The sequence below is a fragment of the Schistocerca nitens genome, chromosome 2 (genome assembly GCF_023898315.1).
Source record: "Schistocerca nitens isolate TAMUIC-IGC-003100 chromosome 2, iqSchNite1.1, whole genome shotgun sequence".
Lineage (NCBI taxonomy): Eukaryota > Metazoa > Arthropoda > Insecta > Orthoptera > Acrididae > Schistocerca > Schistocerca nitens.
Window position 1 is genome coordinate 595,492,016 of NC_064615.1, and position 18,230 is coordinate 595,510,245.

At 40.4% G+C, this 18,230-nt stretch overlaps 1 protein-coding gene across 1 annotated transcript in view; it reads left to right on the forward strand.

Moving 5' to 3' along the window:
- LOC126236667 (cytoplasmic dynein 2 heavy chain 1) overlaps positions 1–18,230 on the forward strand; it is an 873,274-nt gene that overhangs the window by 87,076 nt on the left and 767,968 nt on the right. The window contains exons 5-6 of the mRNA XM_049946146.1: positions 4,904–5,037; positions 12,892–12,983. Coding sequence (XP_049802103.1) covers positions 4,904–5,037; positions 12,892–12,983 — 226 coding nt within the window. The remainder of the gene's footprint in view (positions 1–4,903; positions 5,038–12,891; positions 12,984–18,230) is intronic.

Here is an 18,230-nt window from a genome sequence, read left to right on the forward strand (position 1 = left end):
GAGCAGGAAAATTTTAGTGTATTGTGCTACACATTTCCTCATCTGTTATCTTCTTGTCCCAATATCCCACCAGAATGACAAAGTGAGCAGCGTATGTTGTCATGGATTGGTGTAACTGTGGCACACACTATCTTTGCATTTGCCTGTGTGACCATGTTCCAGTACTTAGTGGGGAAATTCTTTTAATTGCTTTTCTCATAAATTTTTATGTCAAACCAGGCAGCCTTCTCCTGGTTGAACATATGCCATGCCACGAGTAAATGCATTATGTTCTGCCACTCCTTTCACAAGAGATCAGTCATCTAAATTCTTTAGATATGCCTTTGGGTGGGTACTGCACATTCAGTTGAACTTGGGCAGTGGGATGTCCAACCCATGCATCGGGAATGTGACCTGCAAATTTGTTGGCGTGGACATTACCTTGTAACATTGCAGACACTTCTTGTTGATACTCTTTTGTTTGTGTCTCCTTGGATGGTCTCCTTTCCTCATCTCTGCACACAGAGATGTTAGTCATCTTCATGTTTAACTGCATTTCTAAGTTGTCAACCCTTGTTTAAGACTCTTTTACTCACTTCTTTCAGGCTATTGGTGACCTCCGTCTGTTTGCTTTTGGTTTCAGTCTCCAGTTCGTGCAACATTAGTGATTTGCCCATCAAGCTTTTGATCGCAAAGTTTTAGCTCGGTGTCCAGTCTTTCAAATCGTATTTTATTGGCCTCCCTCCTGGTGGCTAACTGCGATGTGTGGTTTTTTAAAAACACAAGAATTTGCTCCAGTGGACTATGACTTTGCGTGTACCCCACAGAAATGCATTGTGTTTCTTTGCTCACCCTTGTTCTTTCCTCAGTTGGCCTGCCTGTTTCTAATGCACACTGATTTTGCATACTTTGTACAGATGTGTCTGTCATTTCCTCATTCACACATGAAATTGCCTCTGTTGGCCTGATGGTTTCCATGTTTATCAGTCTCCCTGACCTCAGTTGCATAGAGAAATGGAACCACAAACTAAAAACCCTCTACAAAATGAACAGAGACAATACAACACTTTTGGAAACACTGGTAACAGCAAACAGAACAATGGAAATGTGGAACAGAATAATCACAACAACAGACTACATGTTTTAAAATTACTGCACAAAATACGGTGAAGATTGTGTGAACAGAAACTTAACACACTAGGTGCCACTTTCCTTACTTCATATAGCACATTTGCAGTGCATTCAGCACACACAAACACACTGTCTGTGTGCCTGACAGGTTAACATATGCTAATGAAGGAATGGGAAATTGATTCGGATATGAACGTTTTGAATTTCTCATATTAGTAAAATCATTACAATGAAATCACGCTGGGTGCCAAATTGTAGCGAACTTGAGAATTTTGTTTGTGATCTCACACGACAGGAAAATTACCAATGAGATCACCCCACGTTGAGAGCCAACAGCTAATTGACATCAATAATTAAACAAAATGACACAAAAGATTATGAGATTAAGAGGTTGATGTATGAAAGGGACAGATTACTTAGTTGGTTAAAACATGAAAGAAATGTATTCATTTCAGTACCACGTACACAAGACAAAACAAAATCACAAATCTCAGGGCTGATTTGACTGGATGTGGACTTGACTCAGGTACTGAGGGGGATGAATCATTGTACCATTATTCATGATCATTCGTTGTGTAGTGATGTCGGCGGCAGGCACTGCGTTGGTATGCCACATCCCTTTGCAGCTGTGTGGCAAAATTCGGCTGCTTTTCCTGGTGCTCCATTGCCTTGCAGCGAGGGCCTGTGGTGGTCTCCACATTGACAAGTTGCCTTGTGTTGATGTACCCGAAGCAGTGTTATCATGGTGTCGGAAGATGGATGTTGACAATGGGATGGAAGAGCCCCCATGACCTGTTGCTTCCGTGCTCTCTCATCGACTGACCTCTTCACTCCTCATTCATTTCTCAGGTCAAAAGTTCCTTGAAATTATCTCCTCTCCTGGCGTTCTCATCCACGGACTCAATCTGCAATTCCACCCAATGATTAATGCCATTTCATGACGATGCCTCTCTGTGCTGGTAGAAATTTTCTAGCTGCATGGGCTGGTGTGTGACTTAGAAAATGACATTTTTCTCACGATTTCACCAGTGCTAGAGGCACATTCTTCCAATGTTTTTCTGCTTTCTGAAGTTGTTGTGAAAGCAGCCACACAACGCTTCTTTGTAATTGCTATTTTTGCATGGGACCAGGACAGTGTCATGTTTGGGCTTCATCTCAGAGCCTGCTGACATCTGTGATGTATAAGGAACATCCTTACTCTACAGAAAACATATTTTTAAAAATGGTTATTTCTTCCACATGCCTCCTTGTGCAAATTCGTCATGCTTTGTGTATGCTCCTACAAGTGTCTGTGGGTGCTGGAATTGTTGACAGGTTCTTGCTTTCTAAGACAGGAAAAATGACTGTTGCCAGTCCAGAAGAATTCACTTGCTTTTGTGCATGCATTCTTCATGTTTCATCTTAATGGCTGCAGGAGTCCATCAGTTTTCAGCACTCTTCTCATCATCCTCCAGGCTCTTCACAAACTGTTGATTCTTAAGCAAGGTGAGGGCATCCTCCCAGCTACACTATGCATGGTTGCAGAAAGGGTTCAGCATATGCTTTTTGGTCACTCACCACATGGAGTCCAACGGGCTTTCTCCTGAGCCACTGGGGGTGTGAGTCTGCAAAGTTGGCGCCTGGTGGAGGTATCACATTATTTAGTTCTATTTTCCCTGCAAATAATGGAGAAACAAAGCACACTTCATGTTGGAAAGCCATATTTTACTCTTATCTTGTCAATTGGAAAGTTGTGCAATTTCATACCTTCGTGTCTTCAGGCCATTATACCCATCCAACTGGATTTTGATAAATATTGTATGACAGAATTTAAACTTCGTATTCAGACCCATTAGGTTAAATAGTTGAACTTATTTTTCCCAGCATATTTACATATTTACTTTGAGACAAAAAATTATGAGCTCCTTGTTAAACACTTATTCTCACTTAGTGAATCTCATTTTAATGATTTTTTCTGCAGCATCTGTTTTCACATTCTCTCTGCTATGTCTGGGAATAGTTTCATGCAGACAAAACTTTCTGTTTGGCAGCTGAATTTGGACCAAATTATTTTTAAACTTGAGAGAGATAGCGAATTCTAGCGTTCCTGAATAAAATGACAAATGTATTACTGTTGAGCTTGCTGCTTGCATTTGAGTACATAATTTGATAAAAATTATATCATTACCAGTTTCATTCATGCCAAAGAATTGAGTAATTATCAATTAGTTCCTCTCTCTTCCATTTGAAATATGAGCTGTGTAAAAGATAAAATTTTGTTAGAAGTCTGATTGATCTAACATCACCTACTCCTCAACATAATAATATTCTCTCATTCCTATAAAATGAATGCCCATTAAATAACTCAGATAATTTTTTTTAAAAGTTTTGTGAGTTTTTACATACAATTTTTTAGGTCATATTGTGATAGTTCCGTTAAATACTACAAATAATATGCATCAGTGTTGTACTCATAAAGACAAGAGAAGTTACTACAGAAAGGCTGCTGGCACTAACCACATAAAAAATATTGGCCAGATGTTGGAATTGAGCTCTGGGTAAATGAGTGATGATGAAGTGCTTTCACCTTGAGCTACTAGCACAACAACAATAAAACCTTCTTTGGACTGCATCTAGCACTACCCGTCAAAACACTGCATATTTTGCGATCACTATTGATATCCTATACTTCTGTGTATATTGTTTAGTTTGTATTAATTTCCAATGTTGTGTATAGTACATCTCACTGGTATAATAATATGTTGCTGCTCTAATGCATCATGGTCATTAAAAGGGTGGAAGTGTGGCCACAAATTGTGATATGGTGTACATGTTAAGAATGCCCGATGTGGAACTTGGCCGTTTCCCGTACTAACATTTTTGTTTTGTCAACTTTACAAGCATTGAAGTGGTGCAAGACTGTAAGGCCAATCGCCAGTCCAGGTGACAATAGTGGGGATCCACTTTTGAATTAGCTTGTGTGCTGAACAAGAAGTACAAGAGCCAGAGAGAGATGCCTTGAGCCATCCACTCAATAATAGGGATAAAAGATAGGAGATACAGAGGCAGATGATAAAAAGCCATCTGAACTGTAGCAGAGCTGACGTACAAGAGAGTGACCAGACTGGGCTGTGCACTCCAAAGAGCAACCAAGTGACTGCTAGTGATGTTCTACTCCTACAGAATTTTATTTCTCAGATAGAAAATCAAATAGAATCAAAATTTAGCTGAGTTATGTATACAAGTCTCCACCTTCCCAGACCCATCCCTGTAAACAGCTGTGCTAGGGGTATCTTACACCCACAGTATTTTTCCCCGAATAGTAAGCCATATGTGAATTAAGTTTAGTTAAAATTTCTTCACATGTTCCAAAGTTATGCTTACATTCCACCCACTTGCATCCTCTATCTCCATTCCCATCCACCGAATACCTAAAGGTGTCCTACTCCCACAGTATTTTATTCCAAATAGTAAGTCATATGTGTAACAAATTCTCTTTCCACTGCATCTACAGCACTAGGAAGCTAAATGTCATTTAAGCCATCACCAATCAGCATAACAACCCAGAAAACTACGGATTTGACCCTAATATAGTTTGTTTTTGATTATTTGTACATCATCTCCCTTTACACCCCATGCCGTCCCATAGGATACTACATGTGCCTTACCTTAACAGTACATTTTTACGTTTACTAAGACATTTGTATATCCATTGGTTGAAGTTGCTTCAGGGGTAGTGGAACTATGCTGGAACATACATGTACACATCCATTTTCATATTTATTTTAACATACCATTTCTTTTGTTTAAATAGTATGCTGGATTCCTTGCCATTACAAGATGGTGAGGATGTCACTGAGTCTGCATTCAACATCCTGGATGATTTATGGAAGCTTGATGACTACCAGTATCCCCAAACAAGAATGGAGCACCTATTTTGTGTCACAGGTAATTGACAAAATTGTTTGCACATATTCAAGTCCTTTATATTTATGCATGTTAAAGAAAAAAGAAAGTTACTTTTTTATAGAAAACTGTAATGTTTCCTGAGGCACAATGTAAGGAAAAATATAAATTTTACATTTGGGAAAATTTTTCTAGATTTGTAAATGAAAATGATTACAGTATTTTGGTAACTGAAGGGTTACTAGTTGTAGAAAACTCAACAAATGAGATCAAAATATTTATCAAATAAACGTTACACATTGCATAATTTATTGTATGTAATAAAATTTTTGCAGAAAAACTGAAGATCATCATACAAGAAAGACGTTAAAGATGACCCTAAAAACTGGAGATCAGTTTCATTGATATCAAGTTTTCAAATCCTAAAAATGCTTGTGTATAATTGATTATTTGTTTACAATTTATCCCACCAGATAGTAGAAGAACTGAATCCTCAAATGGCACATGAAAAAGAATGAAAATGTTGCTAGCTTTTGGACTAATCCTTTAATGACCTAGAGTACACATGCTTACTGTCAGATTGGATGATGATGATGATGATGATGTTTGGTTTGTAGGGTGCTCAACTGCGCGGTCATCAGCTCCTGTATGAAGTCCCAATTTTTACACAGTCCATGTTCTTTTCACAATCCAATCTAGTTATACTCACAGATGATGATGATGATGAAATGATGAGGACAACACAAACACTCAGTCCCCAGGGAGAGAAAATCCCCAACCCAGCTGGGAATCAAACCTGGGACCCCGTGATCCAGAGGTAGCAATGCTAGCCCTTAGACCACGAGCTGCGGACCTGTTGGATCGGGTGTGTAGAGGGAGAAAGAGGTGGGAAGTGAGAGGAGGGGTAGAGGTTTGGTAGCTGTTGGCTCAGAGGAAGAAAGCATGTCTCTGGGGTAGAAATGTGGGATGCAGAGGTAGCAGGTGCACAGGATAGGTATGTGCAACATACAGGCAGTGGAGCTGGTGAGTTCATGTGGCACACGATGATGATGCTGTGGAGGGGTGGCAAGACAGAAGAAGGGGAGACTGTTGAGTGGAGGGCATGAATGCAGTGGGTTAGTGGAGATTGAGGCCAGAAGTATTGCAGCAGTGAAGGATGTGTTGCAAGGATAGCTTCCATCTGCTTAGTTCAGAAAAGCTGGTGACAGAGAAAAAAGTTCAGATGGCACAGGTTGTGAAGCAGCCATTCAACTTTAACATGTACTCAGCAATGTATTCCAGTGCTGAGTGGTCAGTAGGTTACAGTTTGGTAATGGTCATTCATTCTGTTGGATGGCTGGGTGATGGTCATGCCCACATAAAATGCTGTGCAGAAGTTGCAGTAGAGCTAGTATATGATCGGCTTTGGCTACTATCATGGGTGGCTCTGCCTTTGATGAGATAGGATAAGCCTGTGAAAGGGCTTAAGTAGGCTGTGTTGGATGTGTGAATTGGGCAGGTCTTACACCTGGATCTTCCATGGGGGTATGACCTCAGTGGCAAGGAATTGGGTGTGTGAGTGGCATAGGTATGGATCAGGACCTTGTGTACGTTGAGTGGGCAGTGGAATACCACTTTATGAGGGGTGGGAAGGACCATGGCTGGAATGTCCCTCATTTTTGGGCATGATGATAGATAATCAAAGTCCTGGCAAAGGACATGGTTCAGTTGTTCAGGGTGTATACGACCCGGGACAACCGGGAGATCCGGGAAAAACCTGGGAACTTTTTCATGCAGGAGAAAACCGGGAAAAACCTAGGAATTTTTTTAGAATTCTGGGAATTTTTCATTGTTTTCGGTTTCAGTTAAATTTTTGTAACTGACTGGTAAGAACCAGTACTCTAATAAAGAATATTACTGTATCTTGCTACTGCAGAATAATACTGCAGCAATAAAACAAGAATGAGAGAAAAAAAAACGAAAATAAAACTTAAGTTGCAAAGGAAATGCACCGTATACAACAACAAAATACAGTGCTCATACAAGTGTCTGACAACGGCAAAATGTGTCAAAGGCTTTAGAAAGACTATGCAGTGCTTCATAACAACAAATTGCCTCCGATGAATGTGACGTCACAACTGTTTACAGTAGATTTGTTTAAGTGGTTGCGAGCGAGCTTATGCAGATGTGCAGTTGAGTCGCATATGAGTAGTACCACAGTTTAACATAGACTGTGGTAGTACTTTCTCGCACTTCTGGCTACAGAAGTGTGGCAGCTAGCTGTATAAGCAAAAGCAGCAAGCAGCCAGATGCTATCCGGAAAAATTTCACTGGTGCGCCTAAGCCATCAGATTCACATATGCGCAACAGGCCCGGAACTAGGGGGCAGGGGCAAACTGGGGTATCTGCCCCAGGCGTTTCCGCGGGGTAGTGGGGGGGGGGGGGGCTCCAAATTCATATTATTGAGGAAAAAGACCTTGTTTCACAAAGCACCTAGCATCCAGCGTACATTGGTCTGTCGATTACTCATATGATTTTGAACGCATCCCTGTTGGTTTTTGAACAAATTATAAGTTGATTTCTGAATGAATCATAAGATGATTTTTGAATGCGTACATAGTGTACGTGATGTCTCTGGCAGGGAAATCCCTGTTGCATCTAGAAGTAAACTTACCTGCAGACAAAAACAGATGGGTCTATACGAGCTGAGCAGAATAAAGCCGAATGGGTGAATGTCAATTGCTGTTTATGTGGTTGACCGGGTTTGCAAATGATCAGCGTTGTTATCATTACTAGCGAAATCCATAGATTCAGACTACCAGAGTGGAAATAAACGACTAACAGGACTACGTATTGTCTTCTCCGTGTATCCAAGAGAATGAAATTTTGACAGAAAATTTTTGGCCAGACCGCTACACTACTAAGGGCCAGTTATACAGTCCCCGGCTAGCAGCCGATAAAGTTCTATTCTAGGAGTAGCGCAGAAAACGTGTTGTACGAACAGGTAATAACACCTAACCGGAGAATAAATGCGGGATACTAAACTGGTGATTGTGGCAGGGTTAGTGAAGTTAACCAGAGAATAAGTTTTGACACTGACAGGAATAGTTACAGAATTAGTGATGACAAGATTATTTGTTGGACAGAGGAAGGAGAAGAAACGGGGACTCACACAAATTACGGAAGAATATGACGATTCCAAATTTATATAAAAATTTCTTACTACTACTCTTCAATCTCATGCTTCAGAAGCTAGAGAGTATGAATGAAATGTGAAACTATTTCCTAATATAAAACTTTTTTGCTTTTAGTAGGCCTAATAGGGATATGATATTGGCACTTCATGAGTTATATTCTGTCGTGAAACTTCCTGGCAGATTAAAACTGTGTGCCGGACCGAGACTCGAACTCGGGACCTTAGCCTTTCACGGGCAAGTGCTCTACCAACTGAGCTACCCATGCATGGTTCGCAGGAGAGCTTCTGTAAAGGTTGGAAGGTAGGAGACGATGTACTGGAAGAAGTAGAGCTGTGAGGACGGGGTGTGAGTCGTGCATGGGTAGCTCAGTTTGTAGAGCACTTGCCCGCGAAAGGCAAAGGTCCCGAGTTCGAGTCTCGGTCTGACACACAGTTTTAATCTGCCAGGAAGTTTCATATCAGCGCACACTCCGCTGTAGAGTGAAAATTTCATTCTAGAAACATCCCCCAGGCTGTGGCTAAGCCATGTCTCCGCAATATCCTTTCTTTCAGGAGTGCTAGTTCTGCATGGTTCGCAGGAGAGCTTCTGTAAAGTTTGGAAGGTCGGAGATGAGGTACTGGCAGAAGTAGAGCTGTGAGGACGGGGCGTGAGTCGTGCATGGGTAGCTCAGTTGGTAGAGCACTTGCCCGCGAAAGGCAAAGGTCCCGAGTTTGAGTCTCAGTCCGGCATACAGTTTTAATCTGCCAGGAAGTTTCATATCAGCGCACACTCTGCTGTAGAGTGAAAATTTCATTCTATATTCTGTCGTGTTATAAAAATGACGATTTGTGGCAAAACAGTCTCATTCATTTGGTGTGTGTAACAATTGTTGCAATATTCAGCGGGCTTATTTCATTTTATCTAGCAGACAGTGACAAAATACACCTAATCAGATCAGAAAACCACACCAGTCTTGGGTACTATTTGTATTAACAGCTTTTCTAGTATTAGACAACGGCAGTTCGTTTTTTCATATAGCAAAACATTCACGAACTTTGATGAGGTAATAGATTATTTCCCAGAAAGGAAAGTATGCCACATAAAGCTGTGTCAAGATTGGTGAGAAAAAAAAAAACTAGGACTTAAGGATTGAAGAAATGTATACTGTCTTGCTTGTCTCTTGTCTTTACTCATTTTATGTATCCTATATTTAATTTTATGTCACCCAAAACAGCAAGTTGCTAGATAATAGGCAGTAAAAAGTGCAAATTTTCTGAAGAGTTCTTGTTCTCCTTATAACAAATAATCCCATTTGCTATTAATTGTAATTTTTTTTTTATTTTATTTTATTTTTTTTTTTAAAAAGAGGGGCAGGCTGTCAAACCGGCCGACTGGGAGCAGAGCACAGAGCAGACTGAGTTGTAGTAGGGAGGTGGTAGTCTCCATGTGGCCCGTATTTATGTTAAGTGGTTTTGCTGTTTCCTCTTCGTTTGTTGCTCTCACGTCAAATGAAAACAAAATGGATTTCTGTGGCCAGGATCTATCAAGTGAATTATAATACATCCACATAATTATTGAAGGGTCTCCCGCATTGTCCCCTACGCTCCTCGGAGTATGGGACCTCATCATCATCATCATCATCATCATCATCAGAATCAAAATATGTTATTAGTTTCAGATTTTATTTTATTTTCACCTTTCTGACAGTCAAGTGTTAATCGTCTTGCAGAACAATGAAGTTATTTTTTGTCAGTTTTATTAAAGAAATTGGACTTTTATTAATCTTTTCCGCTGAGAAAGTCAATTTATTTGAAAGAAAGTGTTTAATTCCACACTGTTGGCTAGTTTCAATTGTTCGCTGTATTTCAAGTTCATGTTTTCATCTTCTAGCACGTATGGGATTGTGGCATAATAAAGAACCAAACATGAGATAATGCAGTACTGGTACTCCAAGAAAATTCACATCTGAATCTGGACATACGAATGTGCACTTTAAGCCGAATTCTGCATTTTAGTATGGTCCACAAAATTCCCATGCTCTTGGAGTATCCTCTAATGTCTTGTTTAATTTATGACATAATGTAAGATGTTTTAATGTTATAGACGTACGAACATAGCGGCTTCCTACGCCATCGTAGCTGTGCAAGTGAGGCGACGCTCTGGCAACTACTGAAGCGAATCTATTTCTGACAGGTTGCGGGAAAATATTCCGAATGGTTGTTTGAATAGCATTGCTTTCAAAGTAAATTTCCTTTTACGCAAGATGAACGCTGTGCACGACTGTCCGATGAATTACTTAAATATGATATGACTCTCATTCAAAAATCAAATCTTTGAGGACGACCATTTCGAATATTTTCGAGCCCAGAAGATCAGACATTTATGTTGTTGTTAAAAATTTTATTAGCATATTTGTGTGATGTATCTTAAAGTGTAACATGCACAAAAAATATCAACATTATGTGTGAAAGCTTAGCTTCTCTTGCAGACCAATATTATACATCTACATCTACATGGTTACTCTGCAATTCACACTTAAGTGCCAGGCAGAGGCAACAATATGTATATTAAGTTAAACCATTACCTTTTCCTATTTGTGTGTTTGTGCTACTTAACAGTGATGTTGCTATTGGCTGACTACATCACGTGTCCTATGCTCTGAATATCCTCTGTCATCGGCTGGCGAGATCGCTTGACATGAGCTGTGACTGGCTTAAAAAAGCACATCACAATCTCTATTTCGAATTTATACTTTCGTAATATGAAAATATGCAGTGAACATGTTGCTGCACATCAGACAACTTTTCAAAACATGGTTTTTCCCCTGAGTTTTCTAAAGTGCGTGGAAATTCTACGCCGATGTATAAAACCACAACCATTTAAAGAATTGATAAGTTTTACAGTTCTGAGGAAGAGTATAGTGTTACTTAACACAGAAAAAGTGTATTTTTCATCTGGGAGAAAGTGTATTTTTAACCGGGAAAAATCCGGGAATTTTTTTTCCTCGGCCACATATTCTCCCTGTTGATGTACTCTGGGTGATAATGGGTGATTTGAAGGTTACTCCTTTGCAGTTGATTCGGGCAGATGAAGGATGGGTTGGCGGTGTGTTAAAATATGCCATAGGAAATCTGTCAGTGGACTGGAAAATTTTATTTTATTTTTTTTGCAGGGGGGGGGGTGTGGAGGGGGGGCAGTAGTATTTGTCTGTGAGGTCTTCATGAGACCTTTGGCATACTGAGCAAGGGAATTCTCATTACCACAGATATGCCCTCCATTAATGGACAGGATGAATGGGAGTGTGTTTTGCTGTGGAAGGAGTGGCAGCTGTCAAAAAGCGGGCAGTGTTGGTGGTTGGAGGGTTAGATGTGGTCAGAAGTATGGATTGAGCCTTCAGAGAGTTTGGGATCAACATCTAGAAAGGTGGCATGATAGGCCGATGAGCACCAGGTGAAGTCGACGGGAGAGAAAGTGTTGAAGTTTGGAGGAATGAGGATGTAGTATCTTGGCCGTGGATTCAGTTCATGAAGATATCATCCCAGATCCTCTCCCCTGATTCCATCTCCCTCCTGTTATTAGGTATTATTGTAAATAATGAGCTGAAATGGAAACTGCACATTAATACTGTCTGTAAGAAACTCTGTTCCATAATATTCATAGCGAACGAGCTACCGCTGTAAGCAAACAAACAGCATCTATGCCCAGAGTACCATGGACTCTTTCAACCATACCTGGAGCATTTTGCAGTGTTAAAGAGTGCCTATTAAATTTGAATATAATGTTCTTTGTAATCAATGCTGTTAGAGAGTGTAATCAAAATGGTTTCTCCTTAGGAAATAGCTGATACATTTCCTATATTACACACAATGTTTTCAGTTTCTTTTGGAAACATGCATTTTAGTTGTACTTTATGCTTATTAAGAAAAAATTTTTAGAAAATTTTATTCCAAATTGAAGCATACCATTTTCACTTTTGTAAAGATTGTGGAGCCTTTGTGAAATCTACACTAGTACCATTTGATGTCATTGTGAATGTCCTAGTTTGCTTCGACTTACTGAATTTAATATTTTCCTATTCTAATATTTTACTGATCAATCTGTTAGAGTAATTGTTTTGTGTTACATAAATAATATTCATACTGAGTGATTTGTTTCTTTATGTCCTAGTATGGAAATCTTAGCAGGGGTGTTGAATTCTGTCTGTAGCTAAATTATTGAAGAACTTTGATACTGAGACCAAAGTTAGCTCTCTTTGTAGAGAATTTTTTTGTACTGAAGAGTAAATTCATTAAGAAAGCCATAAAATAATATCTCAAAAAAAATTTTTTTAAGAAAAAAAAAAAAAAACTTAAGTAAAGGTAAGTGTTCAGATATTTGAAAGGCAGCAAAAAGTAATGCCATAACTATATATTCCTTAAATGTGGCTTATGAATTACAGATTGAGAAGTGTAATGATATGCAAAATGTTTTTTTTTTTTTTTTTTTTTTTTTTTTTTTTTTTTTTTTTTTTTTTTTTTTGTGATGAAGATGTGTTGCAAAGAGAGTACAGTATAAAAGGGAATAGTGTATTTGATCATTTTAGGGCTTAATTGTGCTCACTGGTTCGTGTTATTAGGAAAAAAAGAATGTATGGTTACAGTGAATATAATTCATGATGAACTGGAAAATTTGAATGAAACAATTAAATAGTGATATGTGACTAAATTTGTCTTCACTACAGGACAGAATGTTTGCATTTCAGGTAACTGCCTCATCCATTTTATTCAGAAAAAACTCAGAGAAATTGACTTGTGGAATGAACCATTTATATCGGTTGAGGAACTTGTGAATACAGTGAGTTCTTTTGCAAGTATTTTCAGTTGTAATAAATTAATCTAACATTTACAATTGCAATTTTTTTTCACTTCATGTGAATTATAGTGAAATAAAACAAAATCATATCTAAGTAAGATGTGTTAGATTGTTTTTGATTTGTCCTAATAGTTTTTTATTTATTTAATAAGGTAGTTGCTTGTTTCATTTATCGTAGTTGTGATATCACGCTATGCAATGGAATGAGTCAGTCAATTATAAGACACTTTCTGCCTTAATTAAATGAACAACTGCTTCATTTCATGCTACAATCCATGCTGTGTCTTCTTTGAACCTGTTTGAAAATGTCCAATTACTTGGCAACTCTTCAGACATTGTATTCAGTAAAATGCATTTGAATTGTTCATGCAAAGAGTTCAGAAGAATCATAAATTCATTTATTGAATCACAGATGAATTTGTGTGATATTTCCACACCATTTATTGATCCATGACAGATTGAACAAAATTTCTGCATATCTTGACCTGAATTAACACATCATAAGAAGGTCATGGCATAGCTCTTCAGTATCATAGCATCTCTTCCATCACCATTTCCTCATTCCTGAAGTCCTTCTGACTTCTGGATACTGTTCTGCAGTGATCCAGGCTTAGGTATGGTGCCCTCTTGCCATGAGCACGTCATCTGCCTCAGGTAGCACCATCATAACACTATCCAGAAGTTCCATTATGAACGGAAAATAACAGTGTGTGATTTTAGGCTTTCCTAGTGTAAAAAGATAAATGTGATTAAAAACCGCATGATGTTACTACTCAAAAATACACTCCTGGAAATTGAAATAAGAACACCGTGAATTCATTGTCCCAGGAAGGGAAACTTTATTGACACATTCCTGGGGTCAGATACATCACATGATCACACTGACAGAACCACAGGCACATAGACACAGGCAACAGAGCATGCACAATGTCGGCACTAGTACAGTGTATATCCACCTTTCGCAGCAATGCAGGCTGCTATTCTCCCATGGAGACGATCGTAGAGATGCGGGATGTAGTCCTGTGGAAAGGCTTGCCATGCCATTTCCACCTGGCGCCTCAGTTGGACCAGCGTTCGTGCTGGACGTGCAGACCGCGTGAGACGACGCTTCATCCAGTCCCAAACATGCTCAATGGGGGACAGATCCGGAGATCTTGCTGGCCAGGGTAGTTGACTTACACCTTCTAGAGCACGTTGGGTGGCACGGGATACATGCGGACATGCATTGTCCTGTTGGAACAGCAAGTTCCCTTGCCGGTCTAGGAATGGTAGAACGATGGGTTCAATGACGGTTTGGATGTACCGTGCACTATTCAGTGTCCCCTCGACGATCACCAGTGGTGTACGGCCAGTGTAGGAGATCGCTCCCCACACCATGATGCCGGGTGTTGGCCCTGTGTGCCTCGGTCGTATGCAGTCCTGATTGTGGCGCTCACCTGCACGGCGCCAAACACGCATACGACCATCATTGGCACCAAGGCAGAAGCGACTCTCATCGCTGAAGACGACACGTCTCCATTCGTCCCTCCATTCACGCCTGTCGCGACATCACTGGAGGCGGGCTGCACGATGTTGGGGTGTGTACGGAAGACGGCCTAACAGTGTGCGGGACCGTAGCCCAGCTTCATGGAGACGGTTGCGAATGGTCCTCGCTGATACCCCAGGAGCAACAGTGTCCCTAATTTGCTGGGAAGTGGCAGTGCGGTCCCCTACGGCACTGCGTAGGATCCTACGGTCTTGGCGTGCATCCGTGCGTCGCTGCGGTCCGGTCCCAAGTCGACGGGCACGTGCACCTTCTGCCGACCACTGGCGACAACATCGATGTACTGTGGAGACCTCACGCCCCACGTGTTGAGCAATTCGGCGGTACGTCCACCCGGCCTCCCGCATGCCCACTATACGCCCTCGCTCAAAGTCCGTCAACTGCACATACGGTTCACGTCCACGCTGTCGCGGCATGCTACCAGTGTTAAAGACTGCGATGGAGCTCCGTATGCCACGGCAAACTGGCTGACACTGACGGCGGCGGTGCACAAATGCTGCGCAGCTAGCGCCATTCGACGGCCAACACTGCGGTTTCTGGTGTGTCCGCTGTGCCGTGTGTGTGATCATTGCTTGTACAGCCCTCTCGCAGTGTCCGGAGCAAGTATGGTGGGTCTGACACACCGGTGTCAATGTGTTCTTTTTTCCATTTCCAGGAGTGTATATACATAATTCCTAGGCCTGCATGTGTACCTCAATTATACTAGAGTTCAAGAGCTGGTGTAGCATTTCTGAAAGAAATTTGTGTTTATAAATCTACATTCTGTCACATCTTCCTCCCACAGTTCACTTTCCCAGCACAAAATCAGGGTTGCCACAAGTTCTTGAAATCAGGGAATTTCAAACATGTTAGCAAAATCAAGAAAATATCAGGTAAATTTGAAAAAAATTGCTGGAAAAATCTTTTCTACCACTCCCCTCAGTCTGCAGTCAGTGCTGCCACCACTTCTTGCTGCTAGGCTAGCAGCAGCCAATGAGAGGCAGGGAGGCGTGAGGAGTGCTTTTTTTGGATCTGATTCTCAGAGACTGTTGACAAAGCAGCTGGAGATAGCTGTCATGTTTGCATGAGTTGTGTATGAATGATTGTGTGAGTGTGTGTGTGTCCTTTCGTTTTCTGACAGACTATGGCCAAGAATTTAGTTGTGAGAGTGTGATTGTCTTTTCTATGTGCCTGTCTGCAGCTCAGTAATCATATTTATGGTGAGTTGCTACCTACCCTCATTAGTATTGATTTTCAGAGTATTCATCCAAGTTATCTGTTGCGTGGATGGATCACCACAGTCTCATTTCGTCATCATGGTGTCTGTGACCTGTAAATAGCTGGCCACACCAGTGGACTTCCATATGGGTCAAAACCACAGGTCATTTCTGTGGGTATCTCTAACAGATCAGGCTTGCCTATATGAAGCCCATCATTTCTCACTAATGTGCTGGCCCTGCCCGTCAGATCTAGTCTCACCGATCTGCCTACAACCCAGGTCTGTTTGTGTGTGGCAAATGCGGCAGATTTTCATGGTTTATGCATGGGCTCAGGACTGCGGTACTCCTTGGCAGGCCAGAGGCTACTGACAATGGATTTCAGGAATTGCAACTGTCTCACAGCAAGAACATTGTACAGTGCGGCATTTTATAGACATTTTATTTATTCTAGTACATTTTGGCACTTTGAAAGTACTGTATATATTAGAAAGTATGGATGATAAGAGGAAGAAAATTGTGCAGGGTGTATAAGCCCCGGGGCAAGCGGGATATCCGGGAAAAACCCGGGAATTTTTTCATCCGGGAGAAAACCGGGATAAACACGGGAATTTTTTAGAATTCCGGGAATTTTTCAGTGTTTTAGTTTTCAATTATTTTTTTTAAATTTTGATTGTTAACAACTGATAGTCTAACAAAGAATGTTACTCTATCCCGTTGCGGCAATAAAACATAAACGAGAGAAAAAAATAACGTAAAAGTTAAGTTGCAAAGGAAATGCGCCGTTTACAACGAAACAAACTGCACACGCAAACATCTGCCAACCGCAAAACGTGTTAACGGCATTAGGACAAAAGACTATGCAATACTTCATAACAGCAAACTGCTTGCGATGAGCGTGACGTCACTATTGTTTACGTTAGCTTAGAGCAGATGCCAGCGGGCTCATGCACCTGCGCAGTTGAGTCGCATATGAATAGTACATTCTTCCAGTTCTGGCTGCTTGAAGCGTGGCTGTTTCGTGTATCGGCTGGAGCAAGCAGTCAGCTGCTACCCGGAATAAATTTTCTGGCCCGCAGTGTTCACATTCAGTGATTTTGCTGTTTCCTCTTTGCTTACAGCTCTCTCGTCAAATAAAAATAAAATGGATTTCTGTGACCGGTAGCCATCAGTTGAATTAAAATAGATTCACGTAATGATACGTTATTCGATTCAATTTTTTGGTTTTGTTTTCAACAGTCAAGCATTAATCACCTTGCAGAACGGTGAAGTTCGTCAGTTTGCTAAAGAAATTTGGCTGTTAATGATATTTTCCGCTGAGGCATACTATTTATTTGAAACGAAGTGTTTCATTCCAGACTGTTGGCTAGTTTCAATTGTTTGCTAGATTTAAAGTGCACGTTTTCATTTTTGGCACGAACGGCATTATTGATAGTAAAGAACAAAACACGAGATAATGCAGCATGGGTACTCCAAGAAAATTTACATCCCGAAAACCATACCGAAAAGCTTGAGAATGTGCGCTGAATTTCTTAAATCATGGAGCGTTTGACTCCGTTTAAAACTTGAAATTTTACTGGTACATTTGTGTGATGTATCTTTGAAGTGTAAAACACGTAAAAAAAGACCAATTTATACGAGAAAAAGCTTAACTTTTCTGATGGATAATTGATCTTCGAGACCAATATTATATCTGAAAGCGCAACTTTTCTTGCAGCCTTACTTGTATATTAATGTAAACCATTAATTTTTCATACTTGTGTATTCGCGCAACTGAAAAGTGTTGTTGCTATTGACTGATAACATCACGTGTTCTATGCCCTGCTTTTATTGGCTTGCGAGATAACGTGACATGAGCTTTTACGTATATGGCATTAAGAGATCTCACAGTGTCATAAACGGAACAGGACATCAGAGACTACTCCAGCAGCATCGGAATTTCATAAACCATACTAAAATGCTTCATTCCGCACTAATTGCACATTTCAATGTCCAGATGCACTCTGAAGTACCTGATATTCAGCTTTTCATGTGGTTTTCGTGATACCAATTTTCTTGGAGATCCAGCACTGTATTCTAATGTTTGGTTCCATATTATGGTATAATGTCATTCGTCCCAGGAAATGAAAATTTGCACCTGAAATTGAACGAAGTTGAAAGTAGCCAATAGTGAGGAATGAAACACTTCGTTTCAAATAAACTAACTGCCTCAGCGTAAAAAAAGGAATAGAAGCAAATTTCTCTACAAAACAGACAGAAATAGCTTCATTAAGACATTAATAATGAATAAAAGAATAGGAGTGCGGGTTAGCTACTACAAACAGCATAGTGAACGCATTATTGTGGCCAAGATAGACACAAAGCCCATGCCTACTACAGTAGTACAAGTTTATATGCCAACTAGCTCTGCAGATGATGAAGAAATAGATGAAATGTATGACGAGATAAAAGAAATTATTCAGGTAGTGAAGGGAGACGAAAATTTAATAG